Consider the following 20,878-nt stretch of genomic DNA (forward strand, 5'->3'; position numbering starts at 1 on the left):
GGCATTTTGCCTGAAACTTCTCGGCCATCGTCAAATCCGTCCTTAGCGGTAAATGCTTTGGTGGAGATTTTGATGGCAGTCTTGAAAGATTTTGGGGGGTGTCGGGGGTTTGGGGGGGGGGGGGGGGGATAATCAAATGCAGCCTGCCTCATATCAGATTACACTGAGAAGCTCTGACGTAACCCTTTGGCCGGAGCTCCTTGGGCCGCTGTTTCTGTAAATAAAAGATGCAAAAAGACTCCCCTTGGCAGCTGCAGTGTCACTGAAATAAACAAATTTTCAGTATTATCTTATTCTGTGCGAATCAGCAGCAATTACCACATATAGCTTTAGCAGTAACTCGTAAATGACCAAATATTACATTATTAATATGAATCCTTTACAGGCAGGGCATAAAGACATATTAGGGTTTAATTGAATCACACTGAGATAGCTGGCTGAATTGTTCCAACACAATTTATTAGTCACTATCAAGTGCAGCGAGTACGAAAAACTACGTATAACTGTTTAAAAATGGCCATCTTACACTTCCGCAATGTTTTTATAAAGTTCCAAACGTGATTAAAACAAGAACTTGCAGCCATGTATTGGGCACCGTTCCCTATATTTCAATATTAATGCAGTTTGTTTGACATTTGGTTAGTCTCCTGTTAAATTAACTCTCACTCTAGCCATGTGCTAATTATGATACACTCATTAGTGTGATCAGCAACCGCAAATTGTTCTTCTGCGCTGTCTGAATTGTTAGCCTTGCCTGGTTTAATATATGGACATGCAAACTAATAAACAAGGGAACTTTGAAAGTGGAAAGGACAGACTTTTTTTATTACTTATAGTAATTGATCAAATCAAATCATCTTTGTTGAAAGTCTTTTGAAAGTCTGTTGAGTTTGCTTTTTGTTCCGTGTATGGCAGGTTAGGCGATGCTGGTTGTTATAATCCACAATTCCGGGAGAAGAGCAAGAAACTCAGTTGCCATGACAGCATAATTGCATCAGAATTGTAATGAGTAAATTATTGTACCACCGACAAAGCCGTATAAGGGGTGTCTGAGTGCGGCAGGCAGTTTGTGATTGTCAGTCTAAATGACAGCCTATGATTGGACGTCAAGGAATCTGTCAAGATGGACTGCGACGCAGCTATCCACTATCAATTGAGAGACTTTGCATACATCCCATAACGCTTGAGGCGCAGGGATCTGGGTTTTAAGTGTCTATTAGGACTGTGACAATATATCTAGCGCTGTCCGTGGTGCTGAATTCGAGCAATCGTTCCAATTTTATGGCTATATAGGTCACTTTCTGTTTATTTTTAGGCATTTGTAAATTGCTTTTGTGTTGATTTCGAACCACTTCACTGGTTGCCACTGACGGCCATAGATGTCCACTCCGTTTGAAGTGGGACAGATTCTCCCAGTCCAAATGGATTGGGAGTCTAGTGATAAAATCAATGAAATTCAAATGTAAAATGATTATCTGACTATTAGGGCTATGACAATATATCTAGCGCTGTCCATGGTGCTGAATTCGAGCAATATTTCCAGTTTTATGGCTATATAGATCACTTTCTGTTTATTTTGAGGCATTTGTGGATCGCTTTTGTGTTGATTTCGAACCACTTCACTGGTTGCCACTGACGGCCATAGATGTCCACTCCGTTTGAAGTGGGAGAGATTCTCCCAGTCCAAATGGGATAAAATCAATGAAATTCAAATGTAAAATGATTTCTTGACCCACCTATGGATAATTTATCATGTATCTTGCATCGTACCCAGAGGCCTCCACCCTTAGTATCTATGGCAATTCATAATATTTTTCAATAATTGTCAAGCTTTAACTACAACTATTATACTTTGCATAATTTTCATAGATCCTATCTGCGACAGAAGCAAACCATGCGACCAGGATATGGGTGGCGCCCCTGAGTTTACGTGGATCATCGTGGCGACGGGGGAAACGAAGGAAGAGCACAACCAAAAGACCACACAAAATGCAAGGAGTCCCCAAGGATGGGAGGAAGGTAAGAATGAAGGTATAACACCCCACATTCCCATCACAGAAGAGTTTTCCCCCTTTTTTCACAAATTTCCTATTTCCTGCACCCAGAAAACTTCACTCACACACTAAGCAATGTTTTCAAAAAACTAAATAAATATATATAATAAATATTACATCCTGCATGTTATGTTCGCTGTGAATAATGCGAATGTATTTTTGCTAGATTGCTAGCATGAAAATAAAAATCAATATTCTCCACATTTTCAACAGCCATTTACTTTGGTACCATGGAAGATGAGAATTTTTTTTTGCTATTTCATCCTAATCAGTGATGTTGGAAGGCGCGTCAGGTTTAGATTACACCACTTGCAGCCATGACAAGATTGGGTATGTTCACAATGCCGTTGGTATTCTCAAAATTCTCTCAAAGGTTGCACTTAACTGGCGTTTGTTCACAAGCGTTGTATTTTCATCTTTCTGATGTGAATTCAAATGACTTCATCACTAGTAGACGTCCGATCCATTTTAACTGGGAGGGTTAGCAGCAAATGAAAAAAATATCTAATGTTGTCAATAGCAGCGAATAAATTAACATATGTCTGAGACCATATGGATGAATTACAATTTACAAACTTGAAAACTAAAATCATGGTTAAACAGTTCATCTCAAGTCTTTTTTTTTTAAATGGATTTTTTTAAACACTCTTTGCTAAGCTCTGACCTTTTCAAATAAACGGTAAAGAAAAAAACCAAGTGAATCTATTTAGGACTAAGTCTGCTGCTTTTCTTATTGTCTTTCCATGACTTTTGAGAAGTATACTTTTCCTAAAAAATATTATTATTGTTTTTTTGCTCAAAATCTGTATTGAAACGTCGCCATTTTTTTTTGCTCACTTAAATTTCACGTTATTTTTTTCCCTTTAACCATCCAATAACCTGTCCAAGTGAATATGAATGGAATGTTTCTTTTTCCATAAAACTGTACTGTAAATTTCTACAGCGTGATCTCAAAAGATTCCAAGCCGATCATGATTGGAGGCTCGGCATTACAGAGTACAAAGGAAATATATTTACATAATCATGTCCAAGCTCTCGGTTAACCACAATATAGTTAGCATGTTTTGAATAATTGAGGTGGGCAAGCTGCTGTCTCGGTGCATTTTCACTAGGACTTGCAAATTAAAGGAATGCAAACTTCACGGTGATGATTTATGCCATTGCCATTTTTTTTTATTTTCCTTCTTCACTTTGCTCATCACATATAGAAGACGTCAGAGCTCAAAACAGTTCGTTTGAGATCCAACTCTTAAACTGATTGAGTCATAAAAGAGATTTTCATAAAAGAGAATTTTGTATGAAAAGCTAAAACTGCATCTGTTTCTGTAGGAAACTGTTCATCGAAATAGCTTACGTATTTTTATTTGACATCGCATTTCTTGATTTGGTTGCACAAATGATTAACTTTTCTTCAAAGGGGCTTTTTGTTTCTTGAAAGTATTCTAGTAGGTGAAGAACGTAGACAAAGGTCTGTAGATTTTTGCGAATCACCGAGAAAGGCTGAAACAAAAAGCCATTTTCAAAGTTACGCAGCCCCAAGAGTTGAATTCTTTCAACCTTCATTTCCCAGAAATCTCGTCCCACCAGATAAGTCACCGCTAATGATCCAGTATGGATTAGCGAAGGTTGCTTTTCTCTTTTCATCAATGAGTGAGCTTTCAAGGCTCCTCTGATCCGTGAGGGTACTGCATCACCAACACATTTCTTCGAAGACTCATTTGTAATGCACAGTCTAACCTTGTGTTCTTCTGGTTCTTTGTCATGTTTTATTTCAGTCGCGTAGCCGCTACCCTTGGTCGATTATTGTTTTTTTATTTTTTATGACAACCAAATTTGTGTCATTTTGAGTCCTATTTTTTTACATGGGTGTAGGAAAAATATTACCGCCAGGCTCTTTAATCAGTTGGTTTTGTTATTTCGATTCAAGCAAAGCTTAAGTTATTGCATTCCATTATTGCACTTGAAGTTGAAATTGCTGTACAATTTCCCTTTGTAAACGTAGTACAATATCCAGTTGCAACATTGTTGTTTTTTAGGTAGTCTTTTTAGACCCCACGCCATTTAAGGTTATATTCTCTAAGGGGGAATAAAACAATGTTGGTGACATATGACAGTGTAGAATTTAGTAATCTGATTAGGTCTGTTAGCCAATGCCCACACGCCCTAAAACAAATACTGGATGATAACTTACAGCACATGTGTCAAAGTGGCGGCCCGGGGGCCAAATCTGGCCCGCCGCATCATTTTGTGTGGCCCGGGAAAGTAAATCATGAGTGCCGACTTTCTGTTTTAGGCTCAAATTAAAATGAAGAGTATAGATGTATATTAATTTTCCTGATTTTCCCCCTTTTAAATCAATAATTGTAATTTTTTAATCATTTTTTCTGTGTTTTCAGTTCAAAAATCATTTTGTAAAATCTAAAAATATATATAAAAAAGCTGAAATAAACATTGTTTTAGATCTATAAAAAAAACTGAATATTCAAGGCATTTAATCCAGTTCTTTTAATCCATTCATTAAAAAAATCTAAATATCAAATCTAAAATGGTCCGAAACACGTGAAATCAAGTTGACGTTAAAGCGGCCCGCGAACCAATAATGTCGTTCAAAAACAAAACAAAAAACAAAAAAACATCAACACAATGTAGTAACCAATTCCAATTTTGTTATTATTCATTATTTTTCAAATCAAACACATTCAGAATGATTTTTTTCTTCTTGATATTTTTGCCTAGGAGTTTACAATTGTACTATACATTAATTTATTCCTTGGAATTTTTGTTTTTACCAAGTATTCACCTTGCAAAGAGAAACTCAGTAGTCCTCAGGTTAGTTCATCATACATTGACGATATCACTGACAACACAGGCAGAAAACTATAAATAAAAAAGAGCACACAAGTGATTTCAAAGCCAAAAAGATAATCAAATTATCTTAAATAATGAGCTACACTGTCAAACTCTGAGTAAAAAGTGCCGGGAGATGAAGGGAAGAGGCTGGAGGCTTATTTGAGGAGAAGATGGGATGTGGCGGCCCGAGACTTCTATCGAAGACCACTTGGATTTCGAAAGAAATGGCCAGGGAAAGACACTTTGATGCTGATATGCAAAAGAAATTGGAAGCAATGGTCCCATAGACTTGATAATGCTTGTTTCTATAGTATAATTAGTGAGTCAGTGTCTGAAACACTTGCTTGGTCAAGCATGGATACTTGTTGGGGGACGTTTAGTACCATAAAAGTGGGAAGAACTGAACAGGAAGGTTTTTAGGTTAATTTTTTATTTTATTTTTAATTGGGGTGTCCTTTTTTTAAGTCTTAACTTAGTGGCTGCCATTGACGGCGATATATTTCCATTCCAGCAGTGATGGAAGGCTGTGAACTCTGTACTGTGTGCAAGCTGCTTGTGCTTTTAGAAGCACAGCGGAATGCGATTGGACGTCTATCCTAATGTGTCCATGGTTTGGAGAGATGAGGTGGCGGCTGGAAAACACATCAGTCAGCCTGCAATGCACACCCACCCGCATGCAGAGCAGCGGGTGGGGGCATGTCAAGACTCCTTCTACCCACTTTTCATTTCGGCTAAGGCCAAGTGGAAGGCAAGGCTCGTAACGTTCGACAGAAAATTCGGACAAGTTAAAAAAAAAAATCAATTTTTTGAGCGAGAAATCTCGACGTATTGTAGAAATACGTCCTGTTTTCAGGGCCTTTTTGTGAAGATTGATCCTAAACATGACTCAAAGTACGCGTTTGCTAATTCTAATTATGGAGATATAGATGTATATATTTTTTATATATTTTTTGTGGTTTACTGTTTAGTCACAAATCCCGTTCTGTCCATTTTTGGGGGGGGGGTGACCAACCAACTACTTATTGTGGACTCAATTCTTACTATAATGTGTAATTGAGGGTTATATAAGGGAAGCTTGCGATTATTGACAAAAGTGAATGTCAAGTGATTAAATCTAATATTTTATTTCATTGTCTGTGGCTAATTATACACATTCATGAAAGATTTTTCATCATTTGAGATGCAACTTTATACCATCATCAATCACTGAATACCCAAGTAGAGTTTTCTGAGATGAAAGCTCTGCTATTATAATCTCACGGTCAATCTCGATGCATAAACAACACTGAACTTTGATCCCATTGCCACTCTACGCATGTAAAGAGTTTTGAGATTAAGCGTTTTCTCTGTTTGCTCTTCCATTATTGTTTGGGTTTGTTTAAATTGGGGTAAATACAACTTGGAGGTTGGTGTTCATTTACGAGTGTTGGTTCCAGCCTCAATAGCAAATACACAGCGTGACGTCTCGTGTATTGATGTAAGGGAGAGAGTGTCGTCCGTGGCGCAGCTTGATGCCTGCTATCGCCTAATAAACAGATGGATGTGTTGGGCATGGCTGAGCACTCGTGCACTTGATTTCCATCCTCGACTGTTGCAAGAAATAAAGGATCACTTGTCTTTGTCCGCCCGGTAACAGCAAGTGTCAACTTTTGTCTCACGCTGGACTTTCAGCTTGACCGAATAGCTCGAAAAGTAGGTGAGAGAGCAAACTTTTGGCAGTAATTTAATGATGCTGGTGTCCGCTCTGAGGATCTACTATAATTTATGTATTAATTCCTTTTTGTCTGAGCTTCAAAGGAACTTTGTGCCCTAGTTTACTGTATGTTGACTTGCCATGTAATATCAAGGAACTTATAGAACAAATGAGCCAGGTCAAATTATGTCTACAATGGTTTTTGAATTCAATTAGTGCCTTCTGTAGGGTTGTGGTTCAGAAGTTTGAATTTTTAAAATGGCTACTACACTATTTAAGGATTTTATCTTATCGAAGGTGCGGATTTCAAGATTGTTAAGATTGACCAAACTTACTCAGGATGTCAAACAATATTTTTATCTTTATGTTTTAAATCAAATCTGAATAGACGCAGAAGCAGCATAGTTTGCAAAATTTAAGTGCTTTTAAAGACTATTACATGGGGATATTGTGAACTTTAGACCTTTGGTTATTTGTAATATTGGATGCAAGAGTCTATGTAATGTCTGTAATAAGTAATAATGTATTTAAAAAAAGTTATGTCCCGAATTACAGTAAAATGACAATGTAAACAAACCAATAGCTTAACTGTTCTGTTCTCAAAATTTCTTGTCAAAAAAGGCACTGAAGAACCAATATTAACAGATAAAAGTGATATTATGCAAGAGCCATTTAATTGATGAGATCAGAAAAAGAATATCAGCAATCAGCAGTTCCATGATGATAACCAATGAGGGCTGAATTCTAAGGGTTTTTTTGCCCATGTTCCCATCAATTTAATGGATTTTGCATAATTACTGTCTATTAATATGCTCTATGTGCAAGTCCATCATTGACTTATTTTATGCGTTTGCATATTGGACTATTTTCTAAAACGGAGCGCTGTACTTGAAACTTGAAAACCTGAAAAAAGGATAAAACAGAGACCCTCATATTCACCCAAAAATCTTGTGTTTTAAAGTATTTATAAGCTTTGCAGCATTGTAGATTTTTTTTAGCCTTGGTCACACCGCCCCACATTGCACACTTTTGTCCAGAATGACTTTTTTTTTAGCCCACTTTATTAGAATTTGAGGCACGGCCACTTTAGATGCCTTAGCTGTCATGTGTGCACACCACAAACAGAAAGCAAAAGAGTTAGGAGGGGGAAAAATGGAATTTCAAAAAATCTGACATGACAGTCAGCATGTAAAAAAAGGGGCTTCAGGCTACCCTAGCATCCCACATGTGCAGTACATTTATCCGTAGTGGGCTGCCACAAATTCATTTTTGCTCCCCACTAATAGAATTTGGCGCTACCTTTCTTTGAAGTGTTGAATTAACTTCCACGTAGAGATTTTGACACCTGCTCCTCTGTTTTATCTGCTAATCTAGACCGCAAAGAATCACCTCAAAGTTTCAATAGTATCCAATTCACATTTCAGATGATACCGATTCTCGCATTACTCCATCAGTTTTAATGTGTTAACACAAGTGACTGTAAAGATTTAACATGAAGTTAGTTGACTTTGACTGGCGACGACATAAAGTCTGTATGCGAGCGAGCCGTATCTTTACCGATGTGTGTCGGTCTTTCTTGGCTTTTTATTAGGTTAACCTTGGTTTCCATGGACTTCATTTTGAGAGGCATGAGGTTGCGTACTGGCTTTGCTACTGATTTAAGCGCAGCAGTGCAAGTATGGATCTGATTGTCAATCTAGTCAGTCAACTTTGAATATTGCTTTGTATATACTTGTCTGAAAGTTCTATTAGGACAGTGTTGGCTTTTATTTTTCCTTTCTCATTTTTATTTGATGGTTCGCGTTGTCTCAAGGTCATCATTTCAGTTTGGACATGACGTATTTATTATTATCTGTATGTTACAACACGTGGCGAGCAAGTTTTTCTTTGAACATGGCAAAAAAAACCTGAGGGATGCTGAATGAATAAAATCTTTCACTTTGACTTGAACCGTTGGAGAAAGGTTGAAGGGTGCTTTGGATGTATGAAAACACAGCAGAGTTTGACAACAAATCCTCTGAAAGGCTCAACAAAGCCTCAGAATGACCCAGAGTCACCTTTTATCGCTGAAAAATTCTGGACTGGACTGTTGTTGTTATTGCTCTAGGTCAAAGGTGTCAGACTCGGGTTGGATCGCAGGCCGCTTTAACGTCAACTTGATTTCACGTGGGCCGGACCATTTTAGATATAATTTTTAGATTTTTTTTATAAATGGATTAAAAGAACTGGATTAAAAGCCCTGAATATTCAGTTTTTTTATAGATCTAAAAGAATGTTTATTTGAGCTTTTTTTAAATATATTTTTAGATTTTACAAAAAAAAAAAGAACTAAAAACACAGAAAAGAATGATTAAAAAATTACAATTATTGATTTAAAAGGGGGAAAATCAGGAAATGTAATATACATATATACTCTTCATTTGAATTCGATCCTAAAACAGAAAGTCGGCACTCATGATTTACTTTCCCTGGCCACACAAAACGATGTGGCGGGCCAGATTTGGCCCCCGGGCCACCACTTTGACACCTGTCCTCTAGTTCTATAAACCATAAGTAGCGACTTCTCCAATATTATGACAGCAAATTCTTTAAACTGTGTTTTAATGTATTATGTATTTCTTATCAAATAGGAATATTTCTACATCTATAGTACTGTATAAATATTGTCTTAACAGACTTTTGTATATTCTATTATATTCTGTCCAGACTAGTTTCCTGGCAGATATTCCATAATGCTATTTGTACTGGCTAAGCATATACTAGTTCATAAATGTTTCACTGCAGGCCCAAATCCCCATGGTCTTAGTTTAAATCCTTTACATCACATCTGTGTTTTCTATGTAGGAAAATGTTCTGTCCTCCAGCACTTGGATCTCATAAGCCAAGTGGATCTTTTATGTAAGGATCAGTGTTAATATGGGAAATGGGCCAATGAGGCTTATCAAGCACACTACGCCCATTCAGGGAATAAAACGGGACAAAGGAAGTGTACAGTATTAATTATACTCCATTTGAAATCTTAAACTTGAGCTAAATAACATCTCATTCATATTAACTTTGGTATCGACTAACAGTTGTCTAAGAAATGAATCCAGGATTTAAATATTTATAAGAGCACAACTGTAATTCACATAGAACCGATCAACCTGTCTAAGTAGATGTGGACCTTTATGTAGCGTGAAAGTGTGAATGGGTCATTAAATCTTATATGGACTATTTGATTACTTTACCATTACTTGGATAACTGGGGCAGTTATTTTCAGCAGGCAGTGATTATACTTTGAAGAGTTGAACACTGTTATTTGCATTAGTATGTAACACCTTCGTACTCGAAACGTGGATGTTTACATGCTTTAGGATATCTATCTATTCTATATAAATATATATATTTATATATACTTTTTTTAAAAAAATTGTGAGCCATGTTATTAAGCGGAACTGATTTTTGTCATATTGTCCATTCAGCTCATTAGCTATGCGGTATGTGATTGCAGTATAATTGCACCGTAATCATCATTTTCAACCTAATAGAACCTAATAAGAAATGTAATTTTAAACAATTGAAAATAGGCACCCCTTGGAAATCCCTCAGTTCTCATTTGTGATGATCTAGCAAAAGAAATATCATTTGCAAGATTTAGTTGAGCATGTTGTGCGGTCCGTTTATATCCTTTCTCATCCAGCGCAACTTATGATTTGCATATTTCTAAATGTAATGCAATATACATACGCGAGGAGACATGAGTGACCCAGTTTGAGGAGTACGCAAAAGAGATGATGATTTCGGAATAAATGCAAATACTTCTGTCTGGATCTGTAGTTAAAGTCATTTCTGTTTTTTTTTCTCCCTCAGGTCAGTTCTTTTGGGTAAATGGTACCTCCTTTGGGGGACCCTGGGTGCTGAGTCCTTGGTTGTGGAGTGGTCCAAATCCCTGCAGCTTGGACATGGCCTTGTATTTGAATCCCAAGCAAAGTGGACAATACACCATATGGCTCATTGAGCGAGACAAGACGCAACTTGCTCTCTTCTCAACTGAAACGTTACCTCAGATCACAGGGTAAGTACTGGTTTTAAGTCTTATATCAAACTGGCCCTTGCATCCTTTGTATTTTTTTCTGAAGAAAGGTTTGGAAAGCGCTGCTTAAATTATGGTGGGCTGAGTCTTAGATTGAAGCCATTTTCATGAAAATAGCCCTCGACAGAGATTCAGCGCTGTGCGATTGCCTTGTTTTTTTACTTGTTTTGATGCCGACCGCATTTTTTTTTCCTGGCGGGTGCATTGTGATGCGTTTATTCTTGCGCACAAATTTTTCACAGATACAAAGATGCTCACGCATCTATACATTTATTTGCTTCCACTTATCTGTGTCGTGCTCATGCCTACATCAGTCTGTGGAGTCCCAGTTGTCCTCCTCTGGGTCCTTTAGGTGCTCTTAGTCTGCCTTCTTTTCAGTCTAGTCACGAACCAGTCATTAATTAAAATTTGTCACTGACTGAAAAATCAAGCAAGATGCACTTCTTAGTATGTGCATTTCCAATATTTATTTATTATTATAATGATTATTTAATACGATGTGAATCGAAGTCTAAAGAACCGAAGGGAATGTCTCCCAATGCATTTTTAATGCTGCTTATTCTCATTTTGTTCACGAGTAGCTACAGTGTATCCCAACTGATTTTAGGTGACAGCCCAATCAGTCAGTGCACGTATAAACAGAGAAGCATGTTGTGGGATGTGAGACGAAACACACACACACACACATGTGAGGAAAACATTGGAGCTCCAAGGTCTTCCAACTGATTAAAAACCAGGCCTGACTTTGAGAGAGACATGCAAACCAAAATTGAACCGTGGAAAAATACATGGTTGAATTGCAACATTTCCGTTCTTTAAATGCTTGGTTGCCGGTGTCATCTTGAAAAGTGTAAAGTTGTGACGCATGGCAAAAATTCAGGGACACACTTGGTTGTCACTGCTGCTAAAAAAATGTCCACCAGAAGTTCATTGGTTTTTAGTGGTGACGTCAATGTGATAGCAGTCAAATTGCCGTCTGATCATTGCTAATATATATATTTGGATAATCTGAGATTTCTCTTATGTGCGAATATTTATCGGCAAAATGTGTCAACCACCCACATGAACTATTTGCAAACAATTACACAACTCTGTTCCAGCAATGGGGGTGGCAGGGTGCTGATAGCTTAAGAAAAAAAAGTGCAAATTATGAGGGGAAAAAAAGAACTAATGAAGCTAACTGTGGTAAACTCGTTAATTCCCCAAATTGTGAACTTTCATTTTAATAGCCCGAATTTAAGAAGAAGAAATCTATCCTTGTAGATTATAACGTAATAACTTTTCTCTCTTAAAATTTATATGCAGAAGCATTTAACAAATTACACTTGAGTGCAAATTATTTTATTGTGTTTTGATGTCGTCATCGGTCACTTCAACGACTTTTAAAAAAACATCACACTACTAATCATAAAAATTATATAAACCAAATGTGTTTCTGTTTTATGCACATTTAATCAGTAATAATACTGCTTCTGCTTTTGAGGATATTTTCAGATATGTTTTTTCTTTTTTTGAACAAATGGATTCATTTATTTTTAGCATTCTGTGGCCAAATCACGTTCTAGTATATATCTTGATTCTTATCTATGTGGAAAAGTAAGTAAACACGTTTTTAAATAACAAAAACCTAATACACCGAGATTTAAGTCAGTATAAACAATAGCAGTTTATCATGCTTGATGAACGTGAAGGGTAGCATCATAATTCATCTAAATTGCTTCATCAATTTTCATTATATCTTAATAACTAAGTGATGCATTTTTATGAAACGCATATTAATTCTAGCCACAACAAATTTAAACTCAAACCGGTTGTGGTTTCGTGTTCATCAATACAGACATGCTCCTTCAATCCTATTATCAGAACATGGTCATATTGCCTGCTGCCCATGGTTGGCTGGGATAGACTCCAGCACCCCCAACCCATTATAAGCGGTTTAGAAAATAAATGAATTAATGTATACCATCTAACACCGGTAGATTTTATACCACAGTATGATTCGTCGAAAGCATGTAAACAAAATTGTTTACTCAGTAAAATGAAACTATTTTAGATTCTGGCGTTCATTAGCAAGGCGCCACTTCAGTACTGCTCTGCACATCGAATTTCAACCATGAATGGCCTAAATTGTAAAAGCAAACAAATAAAAATGGTTGCCTCGGGCCAGAAGCTTTGGCATTCCGCCATCATGCAGATTTTATGTACAACTGCAGTCACACACCTCAAACCTAAAAGGTCACAATTTAATTACAGTGCAAGAGAGGTAACTTTGATTCGCTGAATCGTCTACACTCGTGTTGGCTGTAAAACTGATAATTGCAAAGATCATTGCAGTTCGCGCGGCAGCCGGGAAGACGCATTGGTCATCTAGATGAGCTTTTTTTTCTCTCAGATAGCTCCTGTGTGTCAGTAGTATAGCTTTGTTGGCCCATTCCAGATGGATAATCACCCCCAGTCACTGTTATTACTTGCCTGAATGATTATTTTGGCTGACTGCTCTGCAAGAGTTGAGGTGTCGATTTTCCATAACTTTCAAAACTTTGACTCCCTCGGTAGTTTCGGGTTTTAGAAGATGATTCGGAGTGGGCAAGCCGGGCATTCATCCGGTTTTCCGATCGTGTCTCATTGGGGTAAAAAAGGAAATCGTACTCGGCTAATTTGTTAGTTTTCAGTGGCCCTTTTGCTTGCCTGAATTTCCTATTGATCCGTGTCATTAATGTTCTTACCCAAGCCCATATTTGGAAAAGGAACAGATGGCCGTTATGGTCCCTTCATGAGTGCTTTCCTTTTACATGTTACCACTTGAGCTGCACTCATGCATATGTTCATTATTTCCAAGCACTCCATTACTGCTCCAATACATGGCCCGCAGTACCAGAGCTTCACACAGCCTCTCTGGCAGCTGCAAGATTTCCATTGGAAAGGCCTCAAATTCATCGCCAAACAAACAGATCCACTAAAGATAAGCTACGAATTGCCAATTAGTTTCTCTTCAATTAAGACTGAAATTGGAGACTTTTTTATTTTTTTTGTTGCCGCATGCTCCAGTGGCCATGCCGTATAGCTTAATTGTAAAAGTGGTGAAGCGAGAGCTAAATTATTAAAATGGTAAAAGCATCCGACTCTGTTTGTATGGAAGCTGACAGGACTTTGGGAAAACAACTTTTGCTCCGCTGGGACGAAAAGCAATGTTTGTTATGCATGAGCATGCCGCAGTAGGGATGGGGTGAATTGGACACGGGGAAAATGCTTGACAAAATGGATTATAAATCACTATTGTAAACATCATGGCACCTTTCTCAAGAGAAAGGAGACCAGCTGTGTGGGAGAAGTTCACACAAATGCATCAAAGGCGATTAGTCCTTTAAATCAAGCACTGTGCATAAATACATTTGCTCATTTAAATCTTAAATTGTGAGCTTCAGGTATCAAGTGAAGCCCCAAGTCAATACACCAGACAGATCCTTTCCAAAAATAGACGGCAAGAAGTAAGATGTGTCTCAAGGGGTCCGTTAGATTAAGGATTTGATTAATGGGTCGTCTTAGGTAACAGCAGTTCGACGTCAAACATATCGTGGAAAATCAGAGGAGATTGCAAATTAGAAGAATTCAGATGCACAGAAATCCCAAAGTAGTCTAATGTGTGATCGTGTTTATACCATTTAAATATAAATGATTGGTTTTATGTTCTCTCTTCTGTGATGCTCATGCTACCAAACTATGTGGTTGGGATTCGTAAACCTGAAAGAAATATCGGAAGAAATATGTTTTGGCCACAAGTGAGTGTAAGAAGTTGATTTCAGTGAACAAGACAAGAATTAGAACCATATCAATGGATTCGTGGGACAAAATATCATCCACGCAACCACAGAAGTGTGGTTTTAGCCATATTTCACGACTGTTAACATCGTTTAACATGTTATACGCCTTTAGTGGTCATGCTGTTGCACTGAAATGGCACCAGTCAACATTTTCCCCGTGTTTTCAGTCCCCATGTTGATGCCTGACTTTTAAATTCAAAACAATGTTGACAATTTATTGCAGATGATAGGAAATATAATAAGCACTTTCAAACCTAAAACTACTCTTTGTGCTCCTCTTTTGATTTATTTTCCTGTCCCCACTTTGCAGCAATCGTTAAAACATTGCCACGAGGTGATTGCTACAACTATGACAAACGCGTGGGTGTGCAAGTATGCCACCGCTTTCTTGATGTTGCTCGCCAGTTACCCCACCGACATGTTGTCAGAGGCTAAAATATTTGCATGTCAACATCAGCGCGTCATTTCAGATCGATCCCTCATGCACATCTCTTCAAATCTTATATAAATCTTCCTCTTCCTAACGTGCTAACCTCCACCATCATGTAGCACTCCTGCCAATGATCACAGATAGCACCCTGTGTTATCATGAACCCTTTTGACTTGTCAGCCCAGAGGCCTATTTCAGTGGAGATGAAAGTCTGGCAACTCTTTTGATAGCACAATTTATTACATGGATTCTCATTGATGACTAGAGGACAAAAGACAAACATAAGCCTGATCGCAATTTTAGATCTAAGGAAGATCAGCTGTCAGTGCTGATGCAAATGCTCGTTTTTTTATTTATTTTGCCTCCGTTCCTGACGAGCAACATCAAGTCTTTAATTATTTGTAAAATACGGAAAGAACAATTGCCTCCAAACTTTTTAATCATTTGTTGAACCATCTGAACTACAATCGTTGCAAATTGGACTCCAGCATTGTGGTTATGCAGTTCATTCACTACTTATCCTCACAAGAGCCGCGGGGGTGCTGGAGCCTATCCCAGCCTACTTCTGCGCAGTAGGCGGGGGACACCCTAAATTGGTTGGCAGCCAATCGCAGAGCACAATGAGACAAAAAGACCATTCACGCATAGCTATGGGCAATTTAGAGTGTTTTGGGGGGATGTGGGAGGAAAGCGGAGTACCGAAAAATGATTGAATAAATGATAAGCTAATATTGAGCAACCGATTTCAGCGACGCTAAGCAGAAGCAAATTTGAATGATGATGTATTGGGCCTTCCCTAAACCCAGTGCCTGTTCTTTAATGGGATGTAGCACTGGGAGGGATAAACAGGGAAAGTTCAATATGGGATGAAGGTTGCTTCAGTAAAAGCCATTTGTCACAGTTGTGTAAAAAGCAGGGGGTGTGTTGCGGATGGGCCAATAAGCCATGCTGTAATACTGTTGTCCCAGATAGGGTATGCACATATATAGGCACACACTGCGTTAGAAATGGTTTTCTCTCCCTGGGGGCTATATCCCTATACCAGTGGAAAGATAGAAGCCCGGGTCCTTATGTCGCTGGCCGCATGCTAAGCTTACCATGGGCTGTGCATTACAAGTAGTCTCGAGAGACATGTGGCTCTTTCAGAGAATCTGTTCTAAGAACACTTCAAGATCCAAAGAATTCTTGAAAAAAACATTTTTTTTAATTACATTGTATGGGGTCATTATTTGGTCTAAAGGGATATAGCACAAAAGCAAAATTAGAGAGATAACAGTATTTTATTCTGTTTGGCTATCCAGAAAATGACTTCGAAGGGATGGAAAAGTCATTTTTTAACGGCATTTAATACAGTTTCATCTGTATCGAGAAAATCTGGAGCTATATTCTTATCTGGTTCTGTGCCACAATGATCGGAAAAGGATGTATGCTACATTTTTGTGCTTTGAAAGCATAGTAAATGCATCTTACCCGTTGAATTGCTGGATGTAAAATTTAATGTTAGGTTGTTTCACACTTACTTTTGTCAGTTGTTGAATTGGTCCTTGTAAAGGAGTGAAATACAAGAGTCAGCACAAGTTCATAGAGATCATTAAGTACTGCTTCTGCCCTTGCATGAGCAAGATTCAGGGTGCAAAAAAGTCATCGTGGAGCCTCACTGCATGAGACGCATGAGTCAGCAGTGATTCTCATTGAGTACGCATTCTCTTCCTGAGGCGGCAAGTTGCAATCCAATGAATTTCCACAAAATAGTCGGACATCTTGTCAGTATTCCCATCATTATTATTTTTAGACGACAGCAGACAGGCTCTCTAGCTCAAGGAGGGGCTTCATCTAGACACTATGATATTTAATACACACACAATCGTAAATTCCCATCCTGCCTCAAACTCCAGGCAAAACACCACTTTTAATGTAAAATTTTAAATGATCTCAAATTTGGCAATGTGTGCACGGATACTTCCCATAATTCAGAATCAAACCACTTGTTAACATTAATTTTTAATTATTGTATCTGTTTCTGACTTCTTTTTTTTTTCAAGGGTTGTTTTTCTAGGTTATGTTCGAAATGTTTCCATTGTGAGTATTTAATCCCACCCCAAACAATCGTTTTTTTTTCATCCTCAGTTGCTACATTTCACCTGAGCAATGTCAGGCAGTTTTACGGTCAGCCATCACTCTTAAGAACAATAAGATCACAGGTCAGCCCGATTCCTTGGCTGAGCAATATCACTTTGGAGAAAAGCCACCGATTTCCTTTCAACCATGCTTATTGGCTAAAATATCTGCTCACAGTGCCACATTTGATATGTCATCTACTGTTGATGGCAGCACAGAGCGACTTTCATGATAAATTGTCACTGGGACTGAAAATGTTTTATAGTTTCCGCATTCCAAAACGTCAAAGTGTGCTAGATTTTTCCCTCTGTGCGGTACTGGCATAACATAAAAATAACATCAAGCAGTTGACTGAAACAATTTTAAGTGAAATCTAGCTCGAAAAAAAAAGAAATATTAATTAATTGTGTGCAGTGGGATAGACCAGACAGTAAACAACTATCCATGTATGACCACTTTTTTTTTTTTAATTGACTGGTGGGCAATACACAATGCAATCTCTTGAACGTATCAACCATATTTGAATAAAATTATCTATGATGCTAATGAGGAATGAAATCAATGAATCAATTATATCACTGTGTGATTGACCAGAGATCATGTTGACAGCTAATGTCACACAAAATGTAGGTTTTGAGACATTTCTCTAGATTGTAGCACATTCATGTTAAGGTTGTTCATGAAACTTAATAATTTAGGTCATGCAGAATCCTCTAACGGAAATATATTATTGAGAGACACTGACGAATGTATAGATATGCCTCAATTTCACTGCAAGCTTCCAATTTTTATACTCAATTTAAAAGCTCGTCGACAGTCTAATGGAATGTTGAGGCCAATATATTTTCAGAAACTGACTCGGTATATGAAGAAGAAAAAAAACCTTCTCAGTAGATAAGAGCTGTAGTGGAAATAATATTTGTGTTGATATATCTTCCAAAGTAATAGATATTGTGACCTCATTTGATAGGTCACACTTTATTTTTGTGTTTATTCAGGTTTTTCAAACTGTGGACTTTTTTCAAAGTCTCTTTTTTTTACTGGATACAACTACAGCATGACAGTTCTTTAAAACCCGAGCCCCAAAATGTCCTGCTCGTCCACTTTTTCCACTGTAATTATGTGATAGTTGTTTACAAAATGATTACTTTGTACATTTTTTAGTCATTAGCTACTGAGAAGAATAAACATTGCCCAGAAATTCGCTCACAAATGTTTTAATCGGCTATTCAAAGGAACAAGCTAAATTTCATGCATTCATTTGTTATACATGAACGCGGCCAAGTTGATTATTCATGCGGTATATGCCCCGTCCCATCTCAAACAAACTTTGCTCAGTGAAGCTTTAACGCAGAACAATATTTTGTGCATGAATACTAGTTTGTGTCTTTTAGGCTTCGTGTTTGTGATGTTAGCATTCACTGTTTTGGCTGTTGTGCGTATTTACAATAGTTAAAAATGGAATGTTTTATGGGTTTCACCGAACACAATACTACATGAGTGCTTCGAAGTAAAAGAGCAAGCCAAAAATAAAGAACCTTTGCCCAAAAGTGAGCTTTAGTATACAGTTGACCTATCACTAGAATCCCAAGATGAAACTACAAGGAATAAACCCATAAATTTCAATAGTCATGGCCATGTTTATAAGACAATTATCCTAATGTTGATATTTGGGCCGATTCATGTATTATTATTATATAAAGTATAACTTGTCCACCCATCCCTCCCTCTTTCACGCCAGTCAGACACAGTGCGTTAAGGGTGGTCACAAATTACACAGCACCGAATAAATCAACATTGCACCATGAAGGATACGTGCAACCTAATTCGTTAAAGGCAAAAATAATCCTGGCCAGAGCACAAACAAAGACGAAAACTAAGCCGACACTATGGAACAGGGGACATAACGGCGGTCGAGGCACTGGTGTCGTAAAATCCAAACCTCTTTGGTCCTGAGGACTTCCTGTATTATATCAAGGAACACATAAAATGTAATCAGTCCTCTCTTTGGAAGCGCCGAGCTTTGATGGCAGTTTTTTTTACGCGACGGCATCAACATGTTTTAATCACATGGACTATCATTTGATTTAAGCAATTTCCTGTAGCCCTGGAAAGTGAGGGTTTACAAAGTAATTTAATCTAGGTCATAATTAAAATAGGGATTAGAAGCCATGTGATCTTCCACTCTCAGATGAATATCGTCTTTGTCATAGCAATTGGTAGAAATTCGCATTGGGTTTAGCAATTTGCTGAGCACTCCCATGAAGGCGCAGACACCTTATAAAACAGGACTTCAGCACACTGGGAGAGGGGAGTTACATTGAGAGGAATAAAGGTGACTGCTAACACTTGTAAACTGGGATAAGAAAAATCAATAACAACCAAAAACCAACCCTCATACCCCCATCCATCATAGGTTCAGTTAAATATTAGAAATCCAGATTTTTAATCATACATGCACGGGTTTATGTAGGTTGTTCTGATGTGTGGTTGCACACGTCCCAATTCCTACCCTCTGTGTGTGCATTTGTCTGAAATAAATTGCTATAAAAGTCTGTTGCTCCTGGGAAAAATATGCCATGACTCATGATGCAGCATCAGAGAAAGCCCGGCATGACGGAGCCATCTGGGGGCGATGACACACAAACATGACACCAGAAGCCGCTCGTTACTTTAAACAGAGCAGTCGCACACATGTGAATCTCTCGCTGTGTTAATGATTTTTTTTTCTTTGCGTTGAAAGTCATCAGGTTTACCAGTCCCTTATTTAAAGATGCTGTGTTCAGGGGTTGAACTTTCAATGGCAAGTAAAGTACAGTCTGTACTGAATTGCTTTGAGGTGCATTGTAAAACGTGCAGAATGAAAAATAATGAATTCTCTTAATGTATACTTTATGCAGCTTCGTTTAATATTCATGACTTTTTCTTTCATTTCTACTGTTCTAACTTCTTCGATTCCCAAAAGTTTTCAGTGAAATAAACTAACTCACCAGCACGCAAAAACACTGACTGTGAATGAGTTCCCTGTAGGTTATATCACCCTTTGAAAATGATTATGGCTACTAACGGTACGTGACAGTAAATGGCAGTTACACATTTTCTTTTACCTTTGTATCACATTTTCCTTAAAATAGTCTTTCGACTAGTTTTTTGTTTTGGTCCATTTAAGTTTTAGTTCATTGCATTGGCTCCCATCCACCTTCTCTAAATTTTGCCAGGTTGTTCCATCCTTAACACCGATAAACTCATGATTTCATCTCTAAATATGGCCAAACAATTAGTATTTTGGGGTATTGATATATATCGGTTAAACTTCCCATCCCTAACTCAATGAAGTTGGCATGGCATTTTGTGGTAATTCATTTTTCTAGTAATGCTATCAGAATACCACATTTACTGATAACCTACTAGCAACGCAACTCCATTGAGTGGCTGTAAAACCTAAACGTAAATTTTAGTAAAAAGAAGCAACTTCAAATTACAAACAGAAAAACAATTATTGTGACTCATATTCCCCCAAAATAATAATAATCTGCTTGTAGTAGTAACTGTTCTGAGTGGGCCAACAATAAAACATAGACCAGGAACATTATTATCAACACTTCTACAAAACTCTACATATTTGAAAGCTCTATCAAATATGCTGCATTCATAAAGCACTGACAGACGATTTCTCATTAAAACTTGCTTAATGGCGGTGCATAATTTTATTGCATTACAAGTAGGGCTGTATGTAATTTTTTACAGAACAAACTATTTGAAATAGCCCTCAGTATATATTACACAGTGCAGTTCTACACCCCTTCAAAGATACAAATATAACACACAACGTTGCC

General features: G+C 37.7%; 1 protein-coding gene across 3 annotated transcripts in view; it reads left to right on the forward strand.

Moving 5' to 3' along the window:
* Positions 1-20,878, forward strand: part of alk (ALK receptor tyrosine kinase) — a 193,628-nt gene that overhangs the window by 104,867 nt on the left and 67,883 nt on the right. For 2 of the 3 annotated variants that reach the window (XM_077621023.1, XM_077621026.1), the window contains 2 exons: positions 1,870-2,031; positions 10,451-10,655. In XM_077621023.1, coding sequence (XP_077477149.1) covers positions 1,870-2,031; positions 10,451-10,655 — 367 coding nt within the window. The remainder of the gene's footprint in view (positions 1-1,869; positions 2,032-10,450; positions 10,656-20,878) is intronic. The other variant, XM_077621025.1, reaches the window with a different exon arrangement.

This window comes from Stigmatopora argus, chromosome 15 (assembly GCF_051989625.1).
Source record: "Stigmatopora argus isolate UIUO_Sarg chromosome 15, RoL_Sarg_1.0, whole genome shotgun sequence".
NCBI classification, from domain to species: domain Eukaryota; kingdom Metazoa; phylum Chordata; class Actinopteri; order Syngnathiformes; family Syngnathidae; genus Stigmatopora; species Stigmatopora argus.